We start from the raw sequence: 18,449 nt of genomic DNA, 5'->3' as shown, positions 1-18,449 counted from the left end.
GGGCAGGGTTTTTTCTTAATCTTTTATTTGGTATGGAGTTTGAGGTGCACTAGGCCCCCTACTTATAGCAGACTATCCCATCTCCCCCTCCCATCCTTGAAGGATAGTCAAATAGGTTGTCAAGATTACATGCATTATGATTCAGAGTGACCAACTTATTGATACCTGCAACCGTTCTTTGTGTCAGTAATACAACGCTCCAATGTGTGACTGTAATTGACCATGTAAGTGTGACTGATAAAGAATGGCCGCAGAAGAGACTAAACACAAAAAGGCAGCCACTTCTTGGCCATCAAAAAGTATGTTTTTACTGTCTGAGAGTAAATAATCAAATTTCAAAGAGTTTACTAAACTCTTTGAACATTTTCCATGTGCCTTATACCAGAAATATTTTTTTTTATTTGGTAGACTACATTGAGAAAAAAGAATAATTGTCATTTCCATATTACATGGTTTCATCTTACCCATAATACTTGAGTTAATAATTTAATCTTTATTCTTGGGCAGGACAACCTTTTTTTTATCTGAGACCTTAAGTGCCTTTTAGGCATGAAGAAGACAGATATTCGGACATACTTTCTGAGGAAACCACCCTTCAGCATATGCTGGTAAACAAGGATGTTACCACAACAACAAATAAAGATTCAACACATGTTATTACTTCTCCATTTATTGTAACTGGATAATAAAAACCATACATCTATAATGTGACTAAATATACAAAGTAGACAGAAAGAGTGGAATGGACACAAATAACAGACCTGAATAATAATACCTTAACATATTACAATTGCGCAACCATTTACCAAATACAATCTGAAATGGGTTCTCTTATAATACACTACTGCAGTAATATCTTTGGAGTTAGAGGTAGGGAACTCCATGTTAAACTGTTGGGTTCTGGATGACCACCAGCAAATATTCTTTGTCTGTTGAAATGAAAGTAAATAAATATAAATATAGAGGTCAACTTGACAATGTAAGCATCTCACAGTCACTTTTTTTTTACTCTAGCAATAAAAGCACATCTTAGTATCCAAACATTTAAACTTTACTGAAATTGAAAAGGTGCTGAAAGCTTGCGTTTTATTAAGGTTTTAAAATTTTTGGGATCTTGTTGGAGTGCAATGTTTTTAGCCAATTGTCTGTTCAAAAAGTATATGCTTTGCTTGTTTGAACCCACAAAACTGATTGGCATCAATCATTTTGGTCTCAAATGCCTGCATGATTGAGAATGAGTATAAAGCTCACGTGATACTGCTTTTAGTGAATACGTCAAAGAACTGATAAGTAGAACACGAATGTTCAACATTTCTGACAAACCTGGTGCAACCATGATTTCATGTTTTTTCGATCGGATCCTCAGAAAAGTCAAGTCATTCTGTGGATACAATAAAACCGTGTAAAAAAACATCTAATGTTGTTGCTTGGTAAAGTATTTTTTTTAATATTTCAAACTCAGCAAACCAGAAAAGGGTACCCACAACACTTAGACACAGTGGTCCATCAGACAAAATTGGCAATTACCCTCACGAAAAGGGTGACAATATGCGACTTGCACTAACTTTTCATGCGACCTTTTTGGTGGCAGTCTTGTCAACAAGCAATATAAAAATGCTCAAGGAGAGACAAAACCTTTGACTTTCTCTGTCTGACTATGAGCCAGATGCACACATATTTTTGTTGTCATTTTGCTGTTAAAACTTGACGTGTAAGAGCATTCAAAAAGTCAAGAAGCTGCTAAGTGCAAGTTATCTATCATTATTATAAGGAGGGTCCACAACAGGTTTTTCAGGATGCAGGATTCCATTTTTTTTTTGGTTAACACGATTTGGGAATCCAAGGAGAACACAGCTGGGAATAGATAGGTTGCAATAGATGGGAGTAGAGAAAATGCTTCCGGGGTCTCTGTAAAGAAATGCTTGGGGCACAAGACACTGTTGGCTGAGTCTGTAGAGAGCTAACAGAACGACAAATATTAAGAAGAAGAACCGTGGACTGTGGTGTCAGAGTTCTGGATAATACAAATTTAAGGGTACACTGCAGTACACTTCAGGGAGAGTCAGCCTTGCTCCATACAATAACATACAATTAATGTTATTTTATAAAATTCCATATAAGTACTATTTTCGGAAATAGTGATAGAACACAATTTTTAAGTCCCCCAGTAATATGATTTTGGAGTATGATTTTATAGCTAAAATATTCGATTTTTTCTTTACTTTACCTGAGGGTCGATGTCTCTTACAGTGCTGCGAGCTTTTATCGTTAGCTGATGAATAAGACCCGTGTATTGTACCGTCGTCGAGTTATCCAGGGTTGTCCTGATAGGGATACCTAGATAAACGACAGATTGGACAAAAGGTTCACATTTCTGGTACAAAAACATAAAGACATCAACATTCAAAATGGCATCTACCTTCCGAGTTGACGATTATAACCCCGATTACGCCCTTGTGGCCTTGAATTCTCTTCAATGTTTCTTCGACTTCAGACTGTTGAAATACAATTCAAACATCATACGAGTTAGATTGGTATTTTTTTACCAAAATAAAGGAGGAATCATGTCAAAAGTCAACTAATGTTGACCAACCATTTTGCTTTTCTCTGTTTTTACAAGACGTTGCCAAGCGGGCTACCACCGAACTGTAACCTGGGTAGTATTTACAGTCGATCATTGATCGGAAAAAGTACACAAATCTAATTGGTTCCCGATCAAGTTCCGATCGAACGCCCACTCGTAAACAAAGATGGTGGACGAAAACACATGAATGCGCGCAATTTGCGCAGAATGAATTCAGTGCATATTTTACTGCCTCTCGAGCTAATCACCTGTTTGAATGTAAACAAGTGATTCGTAAAACATCTGCATATTCATGCCCGAGGGAATTTAATGCAGAAGTGATGGACGGAGGGAGAAACAAGTTCGTATTTAAGGTTATACCCTGAAACTTCATCTCTAATAATGTAAACAGACACATTTCTTTCTCTCCTCTGGAGAAATGATTAAAGAACACCATGGAAAAGATTGAAAGCATCTCATGCTCGAGTGAGCCAGGTACTCTAGTGATGTGTAAGCCCTGATGTCCAAGCTTATGGTATTTTATTGGCGAGTTCTTGTTAGACGTTGTTGATATTTGTATTTACTTTAAGTAAAACATTCCTCTTACACGATATTCCATTGAAATAGTTAAGCTTGCATTTACAAAGGTTTTTATACGGTAACACGTTATCCTTTATTCTACTGCTTGAGCGTATTTGATATTATTATACCAGAAGAATACTTTTACTCCATATTTATAAAAATTGCTCTAAAAAAATCATATCGATACTATTTAACGTGCAAAAACTGCCTAGATTATTTGGTCATGATTCAAATAAAGAAGTGGTTCTGTGTGAAATCTTGTATTATTAAATAGTGTAAATTGCTTTTTCTTTCTTCTTATTGCCGTTTAATATATTCTATAATATTTGTGGCCAAAATGTCAACATGGGATTTGAAATTTTTGCTGATCTTTTTTGTATCCAAGCAATTCAATTAAAAATGCAATTACTTCTTTTAAATGGGTTTAGACTATTATACCTTGTATTACCTAACCCCAGAGAGACATGCAATATTCTATTCTGTTTAAAGAAATCATCATATGCATCACACAAGGGGCTTAGATATTAGAAAAGCTAATAAATTCATATCACTGTTTAAACTAGTTCTATAGCTAGTATTTTGTTATTAATCATGGAACCAAAAAAATGAAATTAATGCATAATGCTAACCACAAACATGCTACACAGTTAACTGTGAATACAGATAGATTGACAAAAAATACATAAAAAATTTGAATATAAAATCCCAAACATTTTGGTAATATAATAAAGCAGTATCATAAGTAATTTTTGGTTTTATCTTCAACAGAGGGCATCAGTGACTACAATGATGAGACAGAGCTGTTTGAACTTGAAAGTGATGGATTCATTAAAGGCCTGGTTGAAAAAATGTTTTCAGAAAGGTATGTATCCAGGCCCATAGCCAGGGAGGGGGGGGGGGGTTCGGAAGAACCACCCCACTCGACTGGAAGGTCCGCTCTAATATAGAAAAGTTGAGTACCATGCTTGCTAGGGCGAGCTTCCTAAGAGAAAATGGTCCGCTACAGATGGGTAAACGAACCCCCCCTCCATCCAAAATCCTGGCTGCGGGCCTGGTATCATACTTTATGAACAAAGAAATCATCAAGATTTATATTATTTTGTTTTCAAAACCATGGGTTGTGCTATTTCTCAAGTTAGTATCATCTGCCTATATGACAGCCAGAAATAATATATGTATAGTGATTTTTCTGTTACATTTATTTGCATAAATGTATTAAGCAAAATTCAGAGTTTCTAGTGGTCTCAGCTAAACCTTACTCTGTTGTTTTTTGGAAAGCTGTGTGCTAAGTGAAACTGTCTATCAACGTCCATTATTCCATTGATTGTCTTTTCATAACAGCCAGCAGATCACACAGGAGGATAAAGCAAGACTTGGGATTCTGTGCCAGGTACCCTCTAGTCTTTACAAGAAATATTTTTCACAATGTTACAGAAAAATAGAAATTGTTATTTTTCTATTTTCAGCATTCCTGTGGAAGACAATCATTCGCAAAACACATTGATGCCCAGGTATTAAGTCATGTTATTTGATCTTATGCTTGTTTTCATGGCATCATCATAATATCTGTTTATTGTTTTCGTTGATATTAATCCTTATCATCAGCATCAGCATTATTTTTGTTCTTAGTCATAGTCATCAACATCATTAGTGTCACAACCACCACCCTTTGCTGGGATCAGTATTATCATTGTCATCATCATCATAACTGACACAATCATCATCATTATTGTGTCATCATCACCTCTACCATCATCAACATCATAACAATCATCGTACACTGACACAGATGTTATGCAGTTGGAGCAAGTTCATTAGAATGCTGCTCGATTTGTCTGCAACAATTATAACTACCAAACAAGATCATCTGAACTTGTCAGCCAGCTTAACAGGGACACATTAGAAATAAGGAGACTTTACCATCAAATGGTATTAATGTATAAATTTTATAATAATGTTGTGGCTTGTCCTCTTCCTAGCAGTGTCGTTCTGACAAATCAATTCAATTGGAGGCACTCACTTAGATTTAAACAATTGCACTCAAATATTCTTTCTTTAATTATTATTTTTTTCTTAGAGCAATAAGAACATGGAATTTACTTCCCTATGATATTGTAAACCTAAGTAACCTGGATAAAACAGCAGCTTTGCCAGCCATCAGAGGTGCCTCGGCATATCTGCCGGCTGTAAAATGACCATGCCCTCCCCTATTTTAACACAAGCTACTATTATACTATAATGTATAGGGAAGTAATTTATTATGTATATTAAGTGTTAAGTATCATCAGATCAATCAACATAATGTCCATCGTCATCATGTATAACCATCATCTTATAACCATCATCAACATCATTGGCATCACCACATCCATCATCATCGTGTATAACCATAATAATTATCATCAACATCATAACCATCACCTTTACATCCATCAACATCAGGTCCATCAACCTCACAACCGTCATCAACCCCTTTAACCATCTCCTTTAATCATCATCAACATCATGAGCATCATCATCACGTCCATCAACATCATGTCCATCAACATCACATCCGTCATCATCACCTATAACCATCTCCTTTAATCATCATCAACATCATGAGCATCACCTTCACATCCATCAACATCATGTCCATCAACCTCACATCCGCCATCATCACCTATAACCATCTCCTATCATCATCAACATCATGAGCATCATCATCACGCCCATCATCATGGTAATCAACATTGTCATCATAACCATAATGATCACAAATCTGCAGACCAATAGGTCATTGACTGCCATGTATAATTTTTCCAGAGGGTGTATTCCAAATGCGTTGACGAAATGACATTCTTCCGCCTGGTACAGTATTTTGCTGTCGTGTTATTTGAGTGAGTAAACAGTGTTCATTGACATTCTCTTTTATTGAATTCTTGTGTCTTTCATATTAATTATCATTATCTGTAGTGTGTGTAGTGTGTAGTGTGTAGTGTGTGTAGTGTGTAGTGTGTGTAGTGTGTGTAGTGTGTGTAGTGTGTAGTGTGTAGTGTGTAGTGTGTGTAGTGTGTGTAGTGTGTGTAGTGTGTAGTGTGTGTAGTGTGTGTAGTGTGTAGTGTGTAGTGTGTGTAGTGTGTGTAGTGTGTAGTGTGCTCTAGATGAACATGGTTAAGTGATGCACATGCCTATTACTTCTTTATTGCATATGACAACAAAATCATCGTAATGATACAAGACTTCCCCCCAAAAAAATCGCCAGCTTTGCGTAATAAAAATGTGTGGCTAAATCGCAAAATATTTTTTGCAATTTAAAACCAATGAGGAGGAAATTATGTGAAAATCAAATATGAAATATCTTATTTTTCTATAGAATAGGAAAAATAATATTTTTTTAGAAAATAGAGTATAAAATATCCTATTTTCACGCCGGACGGAGACAATAACCACCGCTTAATAATACACTCAGCTTTTTTTATAAGAACGTCTAATTTTCTAGGATTGGCTGTTCTCTTTTCTCGGAGCATCTGAAGACTTGACATTTTCGTACAGATGTTCTAAAATAACTTAGTTTGATGAACACAATATGATTTTACATTTTGGAACTTATCGATCTAAAAAAAAAACTATTTTGCTGCTATTTGAGCCTCTGCACGTTCTTATCGTGTTCTTAGAATTTGTTAGAGTCTTAGCCTGAACGTTCTTATGAAAAAAAAAAGTGCATGAGCTCAATGATTACTTAATCAATTAGCTTTTTCATAACTCTCTCACCTTTTTCTTGGTGAAGCTGTTTTGGGAGCGTTTCGACTCCTGGAAAAGAAGGAACAAATTAATACTGGCGACCGAATAGGCAAAGTCTACTCACAGGCTTACCGATGTCGTGGCATAACGGGTCGCCTCACGTTGGCCCTTCAAAATAAAACGAGTAAAAAACACCTTTAGTTTCGTGATTAGTTACTATATTTCCCCTCATTTTTTTCTCTGGAGTCTGCTTTGCGCAAAAAAAGATACTGCTAAAAACTGTAACGGATTTACCGCAAGACTTTAAAAGCTCGCTTAAATTCGTACCCTGCTCGCAGGCGGTTCATCGCGAACTTTGTTTTAGAATTGTAATGAATCCATGACCAAAAGGTCGAAGCAGCAAGCATCCAAAAGAAAAAAGATCCTGGTATTCGATCATGGAAACTTTGCACTTCATTTGCGAGCAAATCCATTTTTGGAGACAAAATTTATCAATTGAATTAATTCAAGTATTAACTCTTTTTTTTTTTCTTCTCTCACGAGCACTTGTTAGAGCTTTCTTTACAGGATTAAAACATTTCACACATCATTCTTAAAACATGTCATTAGCCATTAAAAACATTCAAAAAGAAGGTATGCAATAAGAATTAGTTCTTAACGTGACCAGTTGGTTACCGTATCTATAGCAACAATCCTCAAGAATTGTTTTTTGATAAAAAAAACCTTTAGAAATGTACGTTATCAAAATCTATTATCATCGTAGATCGTAGATCCCCAAATGTGCCCTTTTTAAAAAGTTTTCGGACTTTCCTTTAGAAAGAAAATTTGAGTGCAATAAAATGTTTCGTTGTGTCTCTGCATTAGTTTTTCCATTACCGCAGGTAGATTCGGCTTGGATAACTCCCTTATGGGACTAATGTTGTATTTTCCGAGCCCGTCGTCCTTCAGGTCAATCTTGAATTCTCTAGTCACATCCTGCATTGCTGCTCCCCCGCTATCGTCGTCCCTGAATCGATCGTATATGAAGAGATGTGACGGCTTCAGCTTTGGTAAACTGCTCATTGCAAGGGCAATTAATGTAGTCGTACACCAAAGAATACACAAAAACTCTAACGCGAATAAGCGTTAGTGGCTGCAATAGAAGGGATAATGAGTTTGGGAAAGTATAAAGTGTGGGGTGTTAATAATTGATGAAGCCATGTGGAGAGAAGACCATTAAAACCGAGTTATTCAAACTGATCATATTTGTTAATTATCTTTGCTAGTGTTGAGCTCTAGAACAAATATCGCGCGCGTGGCCAATAAGATGTATGCGGTTTTGGATTTTTCTAATTAATTGCTTTGATAACCTTGCCGACGACCACTGTGGTAGTTAGTGAATAAAAAGCAGTTGGTTGCTTTCTTTATTCTATGGTACGCGCTAACGACGTGCTTAACCAACAGCGTTTGGATAAATATAAAATATAAGTACTCGTAAATCACAATACAACGCTCATCGCTGTAGGTACACCTTACATCCATTTGCCGTTTACGCCTTAAACGTTGTTTGACTAATAAGCGCACTACTGACTGCTTCACTTAGTTAACGCGTATTCTTTGCTATTGTGAAATTGTGAAAGCTCAGCATTAGATTATGTGTTTCGCTTTGATACTTTTCAGATGCCATCAAGCAGATGACTTCGGCCCTGCCATGAACCTTATGAATATGTGCTTTACGTACTACCACGAACTCAGCGACACAGGTAGACCGCAACTACATGCTTCACTGGCCCGTAACCAGGATTTTTCTTGGGGGGGGGGGGGGGGGGGGGGGTGTGCGAGATCCGAAAAAGTGGACCTAATTTTTCTGGGGGAGAGGGGGGAGGGCGTGAGTTTTCTGATAAAAATCTGACCACCCCCAAAAGAACAAAAAATGAATTTTTTTATACCTTTGCAGTATCCTCCACGGGACGTTTTTTGTCGGATTTGCCTACAAATAAAGTCTACAAATAGCACGTCTATTGAGAAAGTGGACTTTCGGTTGTCTGTGTGTGTGTGTGTGGGGGGGGGGGGGGGGGTGGTGCACTCCCCCCCTGATTACGAGCCTGCTTCATATCAAGAAAATTTAGCCAAAAATTGTCGTTTTGGACAAACGCAATAACTTCCATATTAGGAAAGTTATATTCCTTATTTGGAAAAACCGCATGATTCTTGTCACTTTTAAGGTTGCCGTACCGCAGGTGATTCGTAAACTAAATAAAACAGTGACTCTGAACATCCTAAATCAACGGAAAAAGTATCTGAAAAGAAACTAAACTTCCACGGTACCAGACCCCCAAAACGACAACGTTTTCTTCATATGCAAATACTATCATGTGCTTAGTGACACAGGTAAACCGCAACTGCGTGCTTCAAATACTATCATGAGCTCAGTGACACAGGTAGACCGCAAAACGTGCCTCAAATACTATCACGAACTCAGCGACACAGATAGACCGCAACTACGTGCATCAAATACTATCGCGAGTTCCCTGACACAGGTAGACCGCGACTACGTGCTTCAAATACTATCACGACCTCAGTGACACAGGTAGACCGCAACTACGTACTTCAAATACTATCACGAACTCAGCGACACAGGTAGACCGCAACAACGTGCTTCAAACACTATCACATGCTCAGTGACACAGGTAGACCACAACTATGTGCTTCACATACTATTACGGCGAGCTCAGTGACACAGGCAGACCACAACTAGGTGCTACAAACACTATTACGTGCTCACCAACACAGGTAGACCACAACTGCGTGATTCAAATACTTTTATTACGTGCACAGCCACACAGGTAGACCACAACTATGTCCTTCACATGGTCAGCACGCAGGTTAACTGCAACTATTATATGGAAAGTACAGCAAGATAAAATGTTATAGTAGGTTATACGAGGACAGGGCCTGGATCTGTGAATATTTAGTAATAATTCGGGCCGTGTGTTTTCAAATTGCCAGCGATGGATGAGACATGCGCTATGTAACCACGGCTAGAAGCCGAGCCTAGTTATAATGCAACTAGCTCCCCTAGGAGCGTACCCTGGGTACCAGAGGCTCCGAGCTTTGCGGCGACAACGATTTGAGCGAAGCTCTGATTGTTGTCGCCGCGAAGCTCGGAGCCATCTGGTTCCCAGGGTACTAGGAGCAAGTCTTTGCTTATTTTTTTTTAATTCTTGCAGAAGAGATTGATCAAACACCTCAAAAGGAGTTCCTTAGTGTGTACCTCAAAAACCAGCCAATATGGTGAGCCATATACTTGTCATTACCTTGACTAATGGGCCAACCATTTAACTGTTGAGCGGGAGCATTTTGGATAAAAAGATCCAATACAAAAAAAACTGCGCGCCAGATTCTGCGAAAAGAATTATGCTCAAACACACACCACACACAAAACAGGGGTGGACCCCTAAGTAACACCTGAGGGTTTTAATGCTTTGGCCTGGTCACGCCAGGTTATGGTCACGCCAGAGTATGGTCACACTAGGGTATGGTCATGCTAGGGCATCTTCACACCAGTGTATGGTCACACCAGTGTATGGTCACGCTAGGGTGTGGTCATGCTAGGGCATCGTCACACCAGTGTATGGTCACACCAGTGTATGGTCACGCTAGGGTGTGGTCACGCCAGGGTATGGTCACGCTATGGTATTGTTACGCTATGGTATTGTTACGCTAGGGTATGGTCACGCCAGGGTATGTTCACGACAGGGTATGTTCACGCCAGGGTATGGTCACGCTAGGGTATGGTCACGCCTGGGTATTTTCACGCCAGGGTATGGTCACGCTAGGGTATGGTCACGCCAGGGTATGGTCACGCTAGGGTATGGTCACGCTAGGGTATGGTCACGCCAGGGTATGGTCACGCTAGGGTATGGTCACGCCAGTGTATGGTCACGCTAGGGTGTGGTCACGCCAGGGTATGGTCACGCTATGGTATTGTTACGCTATGGTATTGTTACGCTAGGGTATGGTCACGCCAGGGTATGGTCGCGCCTGGGTATGTTCACGCCAGGGTATGGTCACGCTAGGGTATGGTCACGCTAGGGTATGGTCACGCCAGGGTATGTTCACGACAGGGTATGTTCACGCCAGGGTATGGTCACGCTAGGGTATGGTCACGCCTGGGTATGTTCACGCCAGGGTATGGTCACGCTAGGGTATGGTCACGCCAGGGTATGGTCACGCTAGGGTATGGTCACGCCTGGGTATGTTCACGCCAGGGTATGGTCACGCTAGGGTATGGTCACGCCAGGGTATGGTCACGCTAGGGTATGTTCACGCCAGGGTATGATCACGCTAGGGTATGGTCACGCCAGGGTATGGTCACGCCAGGGTATGGTCACGCTATGGTATTGTTACGCTAGGGTATGGTCACGCTAGGGTATGGTCACGCCAGGGTATGGTCACGCCAGGGTATGGTCACGCTAGGGTATGGTCACGCCAGGGTATGGTTCTAACATGGCAGCCTCACTGTTGTAATGTTGTTGCTTATATCTCAGGCAGTCGATGAGATATTGGAACGCGGCGTTTTTCGAGTCAATCCACAATGATCGATTTCCTGCAGTGATTACCAAGTACGTACCGCCAGCAAACTTCTACCCTAAATTTATTATTCGGTTCTCTTGCCAAAATAAGATTGCCCGTAACCTTGCGTAATATCCAAATTGTTTGAACGTTGTGCCTCCGTTTCAGTGAGGTGTGGGATAGCTGGAGCACTCAGGAGAAGCTTGACTACGCGGAGTGCGATAAGAACAGTCTGTTTGGAAAACTCGGGTATGAGCCAAGAAACGTATGAAAGCGAAGGAGGGTACTTACTTTGGCCTCTTCATCCCTCATGGAACGCAAGGCCAGTATAGTCCCCCCCTTCTCGCCGTTTGTGGGCAATGTACTGCGCCTGTCCCCAACTGAGGCCAAGATCTTTTTGTTCCGATGCAACGATTCTTCTCCAGGTAGTCTTTGGCCTACCGGGTTTCCGCCTTCCTGCAGGTGTCCAATGTAGGGCAACCTTCGGTTGAGAGTAACCGGAGCGAATCGGACAGTTTCAACTGACCTGTTCATTGGAGTCAAGGGAATTATATGTAGCTGCTGACAATGTTCGGGGAAGGGTTAGGGCTAGTGTATGTCAGTGTATTATAAGATATAGACACTATTTTGAAATGCCAAACTATTCATCATTTGCTAGTCTTCGATCAATTTTATCCCAATTGTTCTGTAATTGTCGTGATTTGCTGTTTATTTATTCTATGACAAATCACAAGTTCTTATTCTGCTCTGCGTTTGACTTGTTATGTTTGTTTCTAGGACGTTTGTAAGCAACATGAGGGCGTTCGGATTAGGAAGAGAAATGTGTCTTGAATTTCTTCACAAAATGAGCACGATAGGGGACCTTGAACCAGGTGAGAACAGGGCTAGGGTGGGGGGTCGTTTGCCATGGGTTACTTTGAGACCCGCTCTCGAGCGAGTACACGATAAAAGGAGGGTGGAGATGGTTGCCATGGGGAGGGTGTGGATAGTTGCCAGGGGAGGGTGGAGACGTTCTCCAGGAGGGTGGAGACGTTCTCCAGGAGGGTGGAGACGTTTGCCAGGAGGGTGGAGGCGGTTGCCTGGGGAGTTTGCGGACGGTTGCCAGGGGGAGGGTGTGGACGGTTGCCAAGGGACTAGGGTGTGGACGGTTGCCAAGTGGAGTGTGTGGACGGTTGCCAGGGGGAGGGTGTAGACGGTTGCCAGGGGGAGGGTGTAGACGGTTGCCAGGGGAAGGTGGAGACGGTTGTAAAGAAAGAATGGAGAGGGTCGCCAGAGGCTAGAATAATGTTTGTCCTAAACGTCCGCTATGATGTTGAACCGCCTTGTTTCTCGTTTCAGATCAGATACAACTACTTGAGAAAAATTTCGAGCGTGAAGAGGAATGCGTCCCAGTACAGAGCCGGTCGCGCCCAAGCTTGACCAGCCCCCCTACGAGCCCTGCCCCTACGAGCCCAAATAGAGAGCTGGCATCGCCTGAATTCTAAAGCTTACATTGTTACCTTTAAGCTAACCTTTCTCCCCTCCCACACACAAAGACATCACACAAGTGAGCCTGGCATCGCATGTATTGCCAAGATAAAAAGCCAATTTTTTTTTTGTTTAAACCGGGAATTCGTTCCATGGCACCTGGGGTGGGTGGATGAAAAAGTGTGGGGGGGAGGGGGGAGGGGGAGTTTCTGGAGAGACGATATAAAGGGGAGAAAGGTATAACATACATACTGGTGTAGAAAGATAAGAATAATGGTAACAAAAATTAATATGACAGGGGGTGTGATATTTCGTAGAGCTTTTCGAAAATGTAAAGCAACCTTAAATATGTTCTAGTACAGTGTTCATCATCAGGAGGTAAGACCAGGTACTAGTCAAATGCGGAGGGAAGAATAAAAATGGGAGCCGAGGGATACTAGGGGAGGATGAAAAATGGAAATACCTAGTAAGAAAAAAGTTCGCATTTGAGACGTGTTTCAAAATGAATGAGTGGCTAGCCAATTCACCTTACCCTCAACCATCTGTCATATTTCTTATAGCCATGGCCTTATGCGTAACCGTCCCCCCTTAGCCACTCCCCAAAAGCCAGATTAAGGATAATGAATCAAATTCAAGTGACTCAAGGAGCGGCTGCTAAGAGGCCACCATGGGCTCGTATTAACGCGTCTGGTCATATATTATCGTCGTTATGCGATGGTAGCATTTTAAGAGATGTTAGAATATTTATCAATTACTCAAGTGCAACTTGAGAAGTATCGTGTATCTATTTATTTGTATAGTCAATGAAAAATGGATGGAATTAAATAGTTGAATATGCCTCAGTTTGAGGTTGTATGGCTGCGCATTGGATGACCGCGGATACTAGCCTAGCTTTAAGGTGGTGTTACACGGGATATCATGCAAAAAGAAGTTTTCGCGGTACATTGTACCGTGGAAAGTTTTTGACCGTGTAGCCTGTCGCGCAATACAACTTTACGCGCACTTTACGTCTTTTAGCGCACTTTACGCGCACTTTACGTCTTTTAGCGCACTTTACGCGCACTTTACGTCTTTTAGCGCACTTTTTTTCGCACAGATTTCCTTAATGTTTGCAACAGTAATTCGCGAAATGCGAATTAAAAAAAATGTTCCACGTTTACAATATTTAAGCGTAACCAGAGTAAAGGAATAGTATCAAGCGATTGTTGCTTCGGGTAACTTAGTTTCGCGGTATAACAGAAAACATATAAGTTCTCATGGAGAAGCTTCAAACAAAGGTTGGTTTGTCATTCAATCTCATTTACTCGAATACTCGAACACAAATCAAAGAAATGGAATCGGTGTCTTAGATAAACATGTTATAAGGGTTATTAACAGTTTGAGCGTGTTATTTTGAATTTTGCCTTTTTTTTATGCAAATTCTCCGGTTCTGAAATATTAACCACGTTACCATACAACAGGCGGTTAGGGATTGGACTCTTGTAAACGGGTAGAAAGGCCCTTTGGACTTATACTGCATTCGAGTACCCATCGCCCAGGGCAGAAACAACCCAAATTGAAATACAAGGTTCCGGGACAGAGCGGACAAACGTCGCGCAGGCGCAATGAGCAATAAATCAACGTGAAAAAAAAAAAAACAATCTCGTTCCCAGAGCCCACGTACCATTGTGCCAGCGGAAAGGTACAAGGCTCTGGGATAATCATTTTTTTCACCAACAGAATCTGTTCGTTCCGGTTTTACTGCGTATGTTTAAACAAAATAGCGACCGGAATGAACAAAAGTTGATCTCTGTCACTGATCGATCCAATTCACGGTTGACAAATTAGGAAAAGTCAAAGATTTTACGCTGAAAGAAATTCAATCCCAGATTTTGAAGTCAGTCATCATAAGCACAGGCTTACCAACCTCTCAGTCAGTCACCAGTCAATCCCAGTAACTAGCTCGAATATTTTCACGATTGATCACCTCCTGTAATTGTCCTATAATTGTCTTATATCCTAGAATAAGGGTCACAATAAACTCTCATTGCTTTGTGATGTGTATTTATTCAGAATAAGCTCAAACTCAAAAATCAACCACCACAGTGCGGTAGAATATAAATATCTCCATGTCCCCAGCGATTTTCGGCCTCCTCCCTTTTCTACCAGAAAAGGCTAAGTTTTTTACACATATCGGCAACCCAGAGACGATAGAGGAATCCGTGGATGCAACATTCGAATTCAATTTGACAGCGTAGCTTGAATTAACCAATCAGCGCGTCGCTTTACCGACAGCATGCATCTGGTGACAAATAGCGTTGCATCCACAGAATGATGCTTCATGCCCTAAAATCAACTGATCACGGGGACAATATGCTGGTGTTTGTGATGCAGATGTTTGGCATAGACATAAAAAATTAAATTGAAATGCCCCTCTTTGAATCATCGCCCACGCCTCACCCCAACAATGTTCTAGTGTCCTGTGTAGGATTTAGGGTGGAGCATTCAGCTCATATCCACTTGAACAAGCAATACTACAACATTTGTTGACTTGTTATGTTTTATACAGTAGCTTTGCATATACATGTCTTTAGCAGGGTGTTGTACATCATCTTTATATTTTATTAGACATAAATTTTCTGCTTTTTTGCATGATATCTATGTTAGGGCACACCCCCTTAATTCATGGCTATGTGCTCCAGAAATCAAAATCTGAAATAGACAGCAAGCCAGGTTAGGACCTACTATTAAATAATAGCCTATCTCCATATGCCCATGTTCCTAAAATGTGAATCTTTATTTTTATAAAATACTTTCATCATAATGCATTACAACACATCTCGGTTAATGTATATGTTGAATATACTAAATTGGTATGTTATTTCTGTGTAGTTCATGACACATCTTTGCTAATATACAACTTTTTAGTGCAGCTATTCAATAACAAAGGCAACCTAAATTTTCCTAACCATGCAGTTTATTTTTCTATCATTGGGAAAACATTTTACAAAGATGAAACAATAAACAATCTATACAACAAGGGTTTTCTGATTCCTATATTTTGAGAAAAGGGAACAAGCCCCCATACCCCTAACTCTTCCCTGCTTGGATTTGGTAGTTCCATCCAATATTAGGAAAATGCAGATAATAAAATGCAGATGATTTGATGCACCCTTGAAAATACAACCTTACACTCCCATGACTCTCATGGGGGGACGTTGGGGGGTATAATTACCGCAATACCGCACGAAGTTTTCAAAAATATCGCATGCCGCACAGAAGGACGAGGATTTGAAGAGCATGCGCAACATCCCTTTAACACCGCAACACCACAGTATTTAATTTTTTTACCACAATACCGCCGTTTAAAAAGAAAAATCTCGCAGTGTTCTGAAATACAGCACTACCGCATGTTTTTTGCTCTTTTACCGCAATATCGTACAAAAAAGGGCCAATACCGCAAAACCCAACGTCCCCCCACTCATAGCTGGATTAGCCTTCACTCCACATCTTACTTCCTCCTTGAGACTGCCTCCAGTGGAATACCAATTGATTACTAGGACATATTTTGTAATGCACTGTCATCAGTGTTGGTTCATATATGGTACAATGTTAGGATTACTATAGGCATGCTGCCTAATCAACTCAAACAACAAGTAGCTACCATCATACTCAGGAGTGAAATGGTGTCGACAGGCGCACGAGACCCAATACCGAGGAAAAAGCGTGTCATTTTGAGACTTCGTGAAATTTGTAAAGGAAGAGGCGGAACTAGCCAATGATCCAATTTTCTCGCCAAACGCACTGAAAAGAGAGAAGAGGAGAACAACTAACAGTGCCAACAGGAAACCTGCCAACCGCTCACCTAGCAAGCGAGAAAACGGCCCTAGCAGTCAATCTTTCCAAATCTCAGGAGTTCCCGCCGAACTCAGTCCCGCAGCTGCCAAGCCGCCAACACCAGCATACCAACCTACCTGTCCTTTCTGTAGCGAGAAACATACAGTAGAGAAGTGCACGGAATTCGCCAAAAAGAACGTAACCGAACGTAACGAAATCGCTAGTGCAAAGAAACTCTGCTTCAAGTGTCTGAAGGGACCCCATCTTGCGTCAGATTCTCGTTCGAAGATTTCCTGCAGCGAATGCGGTAAGCGCCACCACACCCTCTTGCACGGAGCGAAGCCTAGACGCAGCAACCCCCGGCCTCAGACCCAGCGCTGACCACTCAAAACCCGAATCTGGAACAAACGACAAGAGCAGCGAAGTCCCGAACCCGAATTCCTCGAAGGCTAACTCGAACGTGTGCAGTGTTACAAACGCAGTCGTCGGTGAAGAAATAGTGATCACCAATTCGAAAATCGTCCCCGTGTTCGTTTCTCACCGAGATCACCCAGAGAAGGAATTTAAAGTCTACGCCCTACTGGACGACGCGAGCGATACAACATTCGTCACTACGAAGGTCCAAAAGGAACTCGGCATACAAGGAATAGAAACGAGCCTACATTTGAGTACAATGCTGGGTCAAGAGAATATTCCCGTCTCGAGAGTCGATGGCCTAGTAGCCGAGAGAACGGACAAGAGAGCAAAAGTAGAACTTCCAAGGGCTTACGCTCGAGAAACTATCCCTTCAAGGAAAGATCAGATCCCCAAGCCCGAGACCGCCGACCGAAGGCCACACCTGAAGAAAATCAAAGAGAAAATCCCGAAATTCGAAGACCTCGAAATTGGACTTCTCATTGGCTGTAACTGCCCAAAGGCGATAAAGCCGAAAGAAATAATATCCGGCAAGAGCGAAGACCCATACGCCGTTCGTACACTTCTTGGCTGGTGCATCGTCGGGCCGATAAGCCGTAACGCGCACGACGCTGACTCGTCTTCACCAGTCCCCTCTTCGTGTAATTTCATTATGGCGCGTGAGCGCATACCTGAGATGGATAAGAATGTCGGTATTATCGCTGCCGAGACCTCAAAGGAGACGATCAACCCTTCAGCGATCAAAAACATGTTTGAGATCGACTTCGCAGAGAGAAAGAGCGCGCCCGAGCAAAGTCAGTCAGGAAGATCGAGCTTCTATAGATATCGCAAGCAAAGGAATTCACAAATGTGAAGATGGCCACTACGAGCTCCCTTTACCTATAAAGAACGAAGCCTTAAACCTCTCTAATAACAGAGAAACAGCGGTGCGACAAATGCATCAGCTAAAGAAAAGGTTCGAATCGCCCCAAAACGAGTCTTATCGAGAGGAATACGTAAAATTTATGACGGAAATGATAAACAAAGGCTACGCAGAGCCCGTCCCTCGCAATGATGTCATTACAGCCCCCGGAGCTACTTGGTACATCAACCACCACGGGACATTTTACCCTAAGAAGAAAAAACTGAGAGTGGTGTTTAACTGTAGTCAAGAATATATGGGAGAGTCACCAAACAAACACCTGCTACAAGGCCCACTCCTAACGAACAACCTAGCCGGAGTCCTTATGAGATTTCGCCAAGAGCCCGTCGCCTTCACTTGTGACATCGAAGGGATGTTTCATCAAGTTAGAGTCGACCCAGAGAATAGAGATCTTTTGCGTTTCATTTG

General features: G+C 41.3%; 2 protein-coding genes across 3 annotated transcripts; one reads left to right on the top strand and one right to left on the bottom strand.

Annotated features, from left to right (window-relative positions):
- Window positions 1–654: 654 nt before the first annotated feature.
- On the bottom strand, window positions 655–7,955 carry LOC5506280 (dynein light chain roadblock-type 2). The gene is made up of 7 exons (XM_032374672.2): window positions 7,745–7,955; window positions 7,001–7,036; window positions 6,899–6,937; window positions 2,420–2,495; window positions 2,228–2,337; window positions 1,324–1,381; window positions 655–929 (listed from the first exon to the last, which is right to left on the bottom strand). Exons 1-7 carry the CDS (start codon window positions 7,928–7,930, stop codon window positions 886–888), a joined length of 549 nt encoding a protein of 182 aa, XP_032230563.1. The 5' UTR covers window positions 7,931–7,955; the 3' UTR covers window positions 655–885.
- LOC5506279 (uncharacterized protein KIAA0513) lies at window positions 2,729–13,731 on the top strand. 2 transcript variants are annotated; one of them, XM_032374663.2, is made up of 11 exons: window positions 2,729–2,937; window positions 3,914–4,007; window positions 4,487–4,535; window positions 4,612–4,656; window positions 5,951–6,024; window positions 8,528–8,610; window positions 10,078–10,141; window positions 11,398–11,472; window positions 11,591–11,671; window positions 12,200–12,294; window positions 12,761–13,731. In XM_032374663.2, exons 2-11 carry the CDS (start codon window positions 3,994–3,996, stop codon window positions 12,904–12,906), a joined length of 726 nt encoding a protein of 241 aa, XP_032230554.1. In that variant the 5' UTR covers window positions 2,729–2,937; window positions 3,914–3,993; the 3' UTR covers window positions 12,907–13,731. The 2 variants fall into 2 exon arrangements, with proteins under 2 accessions (XP_032230554.1, XP_032230553.1); XM_032374662.2 differs by having other exon boundaries at window positions 2,729–3,058.
- Window positions 13,732–18,449: the final 4,718 nt, after the last annotated feature.

Source organism: Nematostella vectensis, chromosome 13 (genome assembly GCF_932526225.1).
Source record: "Nematostella vectensis chromosome 13, jaNemVect1.1, whole genome shotgun sequence".
Classification (NCBI taxonomy): Eukaryota; Metazoa; Cnidaria; class Anthozoa; order Actiniaria; family Edwardsiidae; genus Nematostella; species Nematostella vectensis.
Note: the sequence above shows the minus strand (reverse complement) of the source record. Positions and strands in the feature narration are given on the sequence as shown.

Excerpts from the sequence above, each read along its gene's own strand:
- LOC5506279 (XM_032374662.2), top strand. The coding sequence starts at position 3,019 with ATGGAAAAGATTGAAAGCATCTCATGCTCGAGTGAGCCAG. Across the intron at positions 3,059-3,913 it reads CTCATGCTCGAGTGAGCCAG|AGGGCATCAGTGACTACAAT; the intron begins GTACTCTAGTGA and ends TATCTTCAACAG. Across the intron at positions 4,657-5,950 it reads CAAAACACATTGATGCCCAG|AGGGTGTATTCCAAATGCGT; the intron begins GTATTAAGTCAT and ends TAATTTTTCCAG.
- LOC5506280 (XM_032374672.2), bottom strand. The coding sequence starts at position 7,930 with ATGAGCAGTTTACCAAAGCTGAAGCCGTCACATCTCTTCATATACGAT. Across the intron at positions 1,382-2,227 it reads TAAGAGACATCGACCCTCAG|AATGACTTGACTTTTCTGAG; the intron begins GTAAAGTAAAGA and ends TTGTATCCACAG. Across the intron at positions 930-1,323 it reads TGAAATCATGGTTGCACCAG|ACAAAGAATATTTGCTGGTG; the intron begins GTTTGTCAGAAA and ends TCATTTCAACAG.